Source organism: Myotis brandtii, unplaced genomic scaffold (assembly GCF_000412655.1).
Source record: "Myotis brandtii unplaced genomic scaffold, ASM41265v1 scaffold494, whole genome shotgun sequence".
NCBI classification, from domain to species: domain Eukaryota; kingdom Metazoa; phylum Chordata; class Mammalia; order Chiroptera; family Vespertilionidae; genus Myotis; species Myotis brandtii.
Genome location: NW_005368860.1, coordinates 1,996,488 through 2,004,755, shown reverse-complemented (window position 1 = coordinate 2,004,755; position 8,268 = coordinate 1,996,488). Strand labels below are relative to the sequence as shown.

At 43.3% G+C, this 8,268-nt stretch overlaps 2 protein-coding genes and 1 long non-coding RNA gene across 3 annotated transcripts in view; 2 read left to right on the top strand and 1 right to left on the bottom strand.

Moving 5' to 3' along the window:
- Positions 1 to 2,317, top strand: part of ZNF572 (zinc finger protein 572) — a 4,523-nt gene extending 2,206 nt beyond the window's left edge. Inside the window, exon 3 of the mRNA XM_005876658.1 lies at positions 581 to 2,317. Within this exon, the coding sequence (XP_005876720.1) occupies positions 581 to 2,097 (1,517 nt within the window). The 3' untranslated portion in view covers positions 2,098 to 2,317. The remainder of the gene's footprint in view (positions 1 to 580) is intronic.
- LOC106727882 overlaps positions 1 to 8,268 on the bottom strand; it is an 8,504-nt gene extending 236 nt beyond the window's left edge. The window contains exons 1-2 of the long non-coding RNA XR_001364132.1: positions 8,213 to 8,268; positions 6,956 to 7,086 (exon numbers count right to left, since the gene is read on the bottom strand). This is a non-coding gene — a long non-coding RNA (uncharacterized LOC106727882). The remainder of the gene's footprint in view (positions 1 to 6,955; positions 7,087 to 8,212) is intronic.
- The window catches only part of SQLE (squalene epoxidase), an 18,547-nt gene continuing 16,291 nt past the window's right edge, over positions 6,013 to 8,268 (top strand). The window contains exon 1 of the mRNA XM_014548061.1: positions 6,013 to 6,024. The gene's annotated coding sequence lies outside the window, so the exon portion shown is untranslated. The remainder of the gene's footprint in view (positions 6,025 to 8,268) is intronic.

Sequence of the window (8,268 nt, the reverse complement as noted above, 5' to 3'; positions counted from 1 at the left end):
ATATATATGGATTAATGAGATATTATATGCAAAGCTACTGTTCTTAGTAAATAAATGCATACCTTAGAGAAACTACAGTTTCAGTTCTAGATCACAATAAAGCAAGCATCTCAATAAAGTAAGTCATAATCTGGTGCAGGTATTTGCTGTCAATTTGTAAAAAATGCAACATCAGTGAAATATAGTAAAGCTAAGCACAATAAAATGAGGTATGCCTGTAGTGGCTATCATAGTTATTTCTGTATACACTCAGACATTGTCTTGTTTTCACCTCAGATGGTGTCCTATTCAGTTTCTCCCCTACTCAGATCCCTTTTTTTCTTTTAGGTCTTTAAGAATAAAACTAGTGAATTTATTTTTAATGAATACATCCCTTGGCAATTGCTGACAACTGTTCAAATACTTGATTAGTGTTGTTACTAAGTACAAAAATTTCATTTGCTTCTGATGTTAAGTAAAACTAGCTTTAAAAAAAATTATTTACAAGGTTTTACTTTGTTATTTCCTCTTTCCACTGCAATTCAGAATTCCCCTGTCAGAGATTAGGAACTATATTTAGAATATTTATTTATTTTTGCAGGACATGAAAGTAAGAATAATTTAGAAACTGTTCAACACAATAACCGTAAGGCAGATAAACTTAAAGAGAGAGCCTCAAAATGGTCTAAAAAAGATGGCCTACAAAATTGTAAGCATGAGGATACAAAAGAAATACCACTGACAGGGTCCCAAGGAGATGAAACTTGGTGTGATGGTTTCTATGAGAATAATGGCAAGTCAGAGAACCAGGAAAATTCTACAGGAAAAGAGGAAGAAAAACCCAATGATGGGGGTTGGGACCCAGGAGAACATGCCAGTGCCTCTGTCCAGCAGAATTCATACTTCAGAGACAAACCCTACAAATGTTCTGAATGTTGGAAAAGCTTCAATAACAGTTCTCATTTGCGTGCTCACCAACGGACCCACTCAGGAGAAAAACCTTATAAATGCTCTGAGTGTGGGAAATGCTTCAGTAACAGCTCTCACCTGATTCAACATCTGAGAACACACACAGGAGAGAAGCCCTACCAGTGTGGGGAATGTGGGAAAAGCTTCAGCAATACCTCCCATCTTATTATCCATGAGAGGACACACACAGGAGAGAAACCCTATAAATGTCCTGAGTGTGGGAAGAGTTTCAGCAGCAGCTCCCACCTGATTCAGCATCACAGATTACACACTGGTGAAAAACCATATGAATGTCCTGTTTGTGGGAAATGCTTCAGTCACAGTTACGTCCTAATAGAACATCAGAGGACTCACACTGGAGAAAAACCTTACAAATGCCCTGACTGTGGGAAGGGTTTTAGTCAGAGTTCCAGCCTGATTCGCCACCAGCGGACACACACAGGTGAGAAGCCCTACAAATGTACTGAGTGTGGAAAAAGCTTTGGTTGTAATTCTACTCTAATAAAGCATCAGAGAATACATACAGGAGAAAAACCCTACCGGTGTACAGAATGTGGGAAGAATTTCAGTCGAAGTTCAAACCTCATAGCACACCAGAAAACACACACAGGAGAAAAACCCTATGAAAGTTCAGATTGTGAAGAAAGTTTGAGTCAGAACTGCAGTGTGATAGAAGAATGTAGGACGCAGCCAGGAGAGAAACCATATAAATGTTGTGAATGTGGAAAGAGTTTTGGCCTCAGCTCCCATCTCATCAGACATCAGAGGACACATACAGGAGAAAAACCTTACAGATGTTCTGAGTGCTGGAAAACTTTTAGTCAGAGTTCCACCCTGGTGATTCACCAAAGGACACACACAGGAGAGAAACCTTATAAATGTCCTGATTGCAGTGAGTGCTTTAGTCAAAGTTTTAACCTTATCAGGCACCGGAGGACCCACATAGGAGAAAAACCTTACAAATGTACCGACTGTGAGAAATGCTTTAGCAGAAGTGCCTACCTCAGTCAGCATCAGAAAATTCACATACAAAAGTCTATTGAGTCTCCTGAGGTTGAAGATTTTCCTCCTGAATGGACTTGGAAAGACTGTTCAGGGGAACTGGCCCTCATCTCATCATTTTCAGTCCCAAATTCATCTTCCTCTTAAGTCCCAAAGTCCACTTTTCTTTTTGGGACATTATTATTAAGGTGTTCTCTGATCACTGCACTACAAAATGAACCCTGTCGGCCAGGGGGGCACCTGAGGAGGGGCGGTGAAGGATTAAAGCAGACAAGAGAATACACTTGGGACCGGGTGGATCACTGCCTGGATGAGGAAACAGTGACACAGCCTGTAAGCCGAAGCTTTATTTTATAGTCAGGTCACACAAAGCAAAACAAAGGGAGTGGTCAACATGTTTACAATAATCTATTTTGTTACTCAAGCCTTGTTTTGGCAGCAATTGATACACCTCCCACAGCCCATTAACTAGACCTAGGAACAAGGGAGGACTATAAGGTCAAGCTTAATTGTGCTAGGAGGGCTCTGCCCTCCAACCTGGGACTTGTATGAGGCTCTGCCACAGGTCAGTCTGAGGCTTGACCCTATAGCCGCTCCCTACACAGTTTCTTTGGTTTGTTTGCCAAAACATCTAGAAAAGGTGAACCTCTTGGGAGGATGGGAAGATCTAGATCACTAACTAGGTCATTGAATCTGCCCAGTGAGAGATACTGCCATGGATGGAGAAAAAGAAGAAATTTGTTTTGATCTAAGGTAAAATAGGAAGAGCTTCAAAAGAAAATTTAAAGTGTGCCCTGGCCGGTTTGGCTCAGTGGATAGAGCGTTGGCCTGCAGACTGAAGGGTCCCAGGTTCAAATCTGGCCAAGGGTACATGCCTGGGTTGCAGGCTTGATCCCCAGTAGGGGGTGTGCAGGAGGCAGCCGATCAATGACTCTCTCATCATTGATATTTCTATCTCTCTCTCCCTCTCCCTTCCTCTCTGAAATCAATTAAAAATATATTTAAAAAAAGAAAGAAAAAAAACTAAAGTGTAACCCAGAGAGTAAACAAAATGACACCCGAGAGCCTGCAGCTGAGATACCCATTGAATTGCCTTATTTTCTCTTTCCTGATTGGGTGGCAATAAATCATTACTGGTCTCAGGGATTTATCCAGAGAAAGATTTTTTTGAACAAATAATCCGATTTCCTGGCTGTTCTTTGGGTTTTAAGGAAGAAAAGATTCATTTTAAAAAATGCATTTTCAATTGCTGAACATTAACTTTTGTAGTATTAGAACTGCACTAATAGAATAGCCACTAGCCACCTGTGTCTATTTAAATTTATATAATTAAGATGAAATTTAAAATCCTGTTACTTAGTCACACTGGCCAGTTGGATCATCTTGAAGGTAGCCTCAGACACCTGGGTGTCCTTTGGACCCACTAAAATTGCACAATCCTTTTGTTATTTATCCTGTGAACATGAAGGGCACGACTAAGAGTGAGTAGGCTGATAATGTAGCACATCAGTATCGTAATATGGCAAGCATTTGGGTAACTGCTGCCTTTTCTGTTGGAAATTACCCTTCCTGTTACTCCCCTCTCTTTCATTTCGTGTTTGTTTTCTACCTCTCTTTGACCCTAACCTCCTCTGCCTTGTTCAACTGTATTCTAACCCAAAATTAGTGTGTTTTTTCTATCATTTGTTTTGTTTCCCTTCCTTCCCTCTCCCACCTTCCCCTCCCAGTGAACTAGGAATCAAGTCAAGGCTAAGGATGGTCCAAATGCTTGGTTATAAAAGATACAGGATGCTTGGCAATCATTAACATCATGGGCATGTGGCCACTTACAAGCAGAGGTAGCCTGTGGGTGCTAAGATAGATAGATTGCTGGTCTAACATTGCTTGACTGGTAAAAGCAATAAATATCCTAGGATTTGACACAGTGTGGGATGAAGTAGATGCTTTAGTTGAAAAAGGGTCAGGATTAATTTTGAGCCATGGATAAATGGTCAGATTTAGAAAAGTATTAGTTGATTAGACTGACAAATACAGGTGGAAGATTTTCTCTTAAAATAGCTTACTTTCTGGTCATTAAAGTCAGAGTTGCTAAAATATACAAAGAAGTATAAAACATAAAAGTATGAACACCAAAATAAAAATCACCTGAAATCATTTTCCTCTGAGATCACTTACCATGAAAGTTCTGGGATCTTTACCAATAACCACTTTTCTAATATATTATTGTGTGTTACACACACACACACACACACACAATTGTCATATATTATTGTCTTTTTTCCTAATTTCACATCATTTGTCAATTTACTTGTTTTAAATTATTATGCGGTTTTTCATGGTTTCATAATACTGCATTGAATGATGTGCCATAACCATTTGTTTGATGTTGGATGTTTATATTGTTTCTAGTTGTTTGCTATTAAAAATAACACTACGGTAAACAGGGTTTATTTGTCTTTTGGTGGTGGTTTTGTTTTGGTATGGTGGTTGTGATTGCTTTTGCTTTTTTGCTTTGTGTTGTTACACAAATCTTAGTGTACATCTCTATTTCCATACAGTGAATTCCTAACAATGAGATTATTGAGTCAAAGGGCATAAAGTTTTAAAGGCATATTACTTAATTACTTTCCTGTGCCGAGCCAGCTCAGCCAAGGGTTCACAAGCCTGAGTGAGGGCGGTGAAGGATGAAGAAATGACAAAGAGAATAAGCTGGGTCTAGGTGGATCTTCCTGTGCCTGGCTGAGGCCACAGAGAGAGATCCAGAGGCAAGCTGAGCCTTTATTTTATAGCCAGAGGTAAACAAGGTAGTGGTCACCATAGTTAGTGTTCTGTGAGTTTCACTTGTTTTGGAGGCACTTCCTGCATCTCCCTCAGCCCATTAGCTTCCCAGATAAGCTCTAGGGAGAGTCATAAGGTCAAGCCTAATTATGCTAAGAGGACTGTGTCCTCTAAGCTGGGACTTGTTTGTGGCTTTGCCAACAGGTCAGTCCGAGGCTTAACCCTATAGCCGCGCCCTACACTTTCCAGAAATGTTTATCAATTTAAATTACTCCAGTGAAATAATTTCGTTAAATACCTTTTGGAGGGAGTGGGAGAGAAAAACATGTAATTCAAGGTCAATAACTTTAAATGCTTGAAACCTCTTTTAAGGCAGCTTGTTTGGATAATCTTTCCGAAGCCTATTCCTTCCCCTCTCTTGGGTTAGGGTCAGCTGTGTGACACTTTGGTTGAATCATTTTAAGAATTACTTGGATATTTTCTTACACAGCCCAGGGCACAATTCCAGTAAATGTCAGCAGAAGCTGCTCTAAGAACTAGAAAAGTGATCTGAGGCCAAAGCCCAGAAGTACTAAGAGGAAGAACAGTTGAGGAAAGTTGTTTTGGGGGTCATGTGATGCCCAGGAAAGTGTTTTGACACGTGATTATTTTAGTAGCAGATAAAACATAGTATTTGGGGTGAAAATGGTAACTGGTGCCATACTTCCTTAAATTCAGCAGTGTCGGGCAGGATGGCAAGGAAGACAGATGCCCCCCGCCCCCCATGGTGACTGACTTTTGATTTGTCCAAGGTCACAGAGCTGGCTCGTGGCAGCCAGAATTTAGGTCTCCTGATTCTAGTCACCCAGTCTTCCTACTACACTACTGTCATTCATCATTCATTCATTCGTTAACTACATTCTTATGGAGGATAAATTAAGTTCAAAGCATTGTGGTAGATGCTGTGATGCTGTGGATGATTCTGATTTACCAGACACAGATCCTTCCCTCAAGGAACATAGGGACTAGTGGGATGATAAGACTTAACCCTAAATGTACTGTCAGAGCTTGGAACAATAAGGTATGAATAAACTATGATGTGACTTGGTGAGGGTCAGTGGAGACTTGGAAAAGGTGACAATTCAGCTGTGCTCCGAACGGCAGAAAGGATTTGTACATGAGTCATAGGGTTTAAAGTTGGTCATCCACCGGTAAATAATGGGTGAGCAAAGGCACTTACCTTAGGCCTCACTAAATTCTATGGAAGCCCTAGCCAGTTTGGCTCAGTGGATAGAGTGTCGGCCTGCGGACTGAAAGGTCCCAGGTTCGAGTCTAGTCAAGGGCACATGCCGGGGTTGCAGGCTCAATCCCCAGTGAGGGGCGTGCAGGAGGCAGCCGATCAATGATTCTCTCTCATCATTGATGTTTCTATCTCTCTCTCCCTCTTCCTTCCTCTCTGAAATCAATAAAATATATTTAAAAATAAAAAAAATTAAAAAAAATAAATTCTAGGGAAGTTTCATCATTTTATAACAGGGGCCATCTTTCACCCTGACTCCTGCACACTTTTGTTGTTCTCATTAGCACACTTGTCCTGAACAAATTCACGGGGCCATCTTTCACCCTGACTCCTGCACACTTTTGTTCTCATTAGCACACTTGTCCTGAACAAATTCAAGTTTAACTTCCCCAGACCTTACCTGAGTCCCTCCTGGCCAGTGAAGGACTGTCTCCTGTTTGTTTCCATGGTTCCTAGTTCACCCACTCTCTCAGGGCACTTATGACACACTTCCCTTTGTGTTACTTCTTTGCCCCTGGTGTGTATTGGTTATGATTTCAAATGAACTTGTTTATGACTTCAGTGAAGTTGCTTTGACCCATGGGTGAATTTTGTTTAAATCAGGGGTGCGGAAAGTTCGGCCCGCCCTCAGACCGTATAAGATCATTTAGTCTGGTCCTGCCCAAGGCATTGGGGGTGAGTTAATTAAAAGTTTGACCAAATCTAGCAGGCTAATTTTTAAGTTGACAATTTCATATGGCCTGCACATGATGTTATAAATACCCGAATGGTGCTTGGCAGGAAACAGGTTTCCCACTTCGGGTTTAAATTAAGGGAGCTGTGCCAGGATGTCACTGACACCTGTTGAGGGGCATCACCGGGACCTTATCTATAAGAACCTGTGGAGGAAAAACGATCATGTGATACTGTTTTCTTGTGGTTTAAGACAACATAAGTTTATTAACTTACAGTTCTAGAGGGTTAGAAGTCCAAAACGGGCTAAAGTCAACAGAGCTGCTTTCGTCTGGAGACTCTCTGGGACCCTTTTCAAGCCTGAAGAGGCCTCGTGCTTTCCTTGGCTCCTGGCCCTCTTCCTGCAACTTCAAAGCCAGCATTGTTAGGCCGCATTCTTCTCATGGGGCCATCCCTCCGGTCCTCACCTTCTAAGTCCTTCCTTCACTTGTAAGGACCCTCATGACTACCGGGGCCACCCAGATACTCCAAATGTGATATTTAAACTTGAAATACCGGGAACTTAGGAGGCTTTACTGAGTGTGTTTGGCTTGGACAAAGCTGCTCTTTGCTGGCCTATCTAAACAGCTCTATGAGATCTTGAGAACTTGGTCCGGGTTGTGGTCGGGCCGCCCTTGGCTGGCAGGGACAGTGGCCATACACTGTGCAGCAGCATCAGGAAGAGAAGGGACATGCTCCTGCCGCGGTGAGGCCATTCGCTGTAGGCAGTGCTGTGTACCACGTACAGGTCCCTGCAATACCCTTAGGAGCAACCCCGGCCACCGGCCCCGGCATGCGAGGGACCTACGCTGGCAGCTGGTGGGAAGCGCGGACTCCACCAAGAACAAACCTGGAGAAAGTTATTACGTCACTGAAGTTGGACTCTCGTCCCCCCTTTGCCTGGTGCGGTAGTGAAATCTGTTCTTGGTTTGTAATGTTACCAGTTTAAAGGACAGTATCCTATATGCTATTGGCCTGTGAAATACTACTATTGTAAGTTATAATGCCCACAGTGAACCCGTGTTAAGTAAATATTTGGGAAAGACAATCTCAGTCTCTGAACACAATCTGCCCCAAACGCAACACCCCCATGGCCTCCTCCCCGCCATGTCTTTGCTTTTGAGAGAACAGGGGCGAGGCACGTCTGAGCACAGCGACGAGTCTTCGCTGACAATGTGTGGGGAAGGCAACACCTGGCATGGCCTCTCCCACAGGCAAATGCCCGCCTACTCGCTCTTCCGTTTTCGGCTGGAAAGTCACGTCCTCCAGCCCTTCCTGCCTACACACCGGGCACAGGGCCAAAAGGTGGTATCTGATTCGTCTCGACAACCCCGGGGCCGGCAGGTTAGGAAGCGCCGAGTAAGTGCTCACGGAATGAATGGAAACATCATCCAGACCCTAGGCGGGAGAGCTCCGGGCGGGATTTCCTCGGAACCGACCCCACCTTCCCCAGGACAGGACCTCAGCGGCTGGGGCTGAGGCGGGTACACTGACCTCGGGACCCTGGGCCGCGCCCCACCTCCTCCGGATCCAGCCGGGCCTTCCCCACC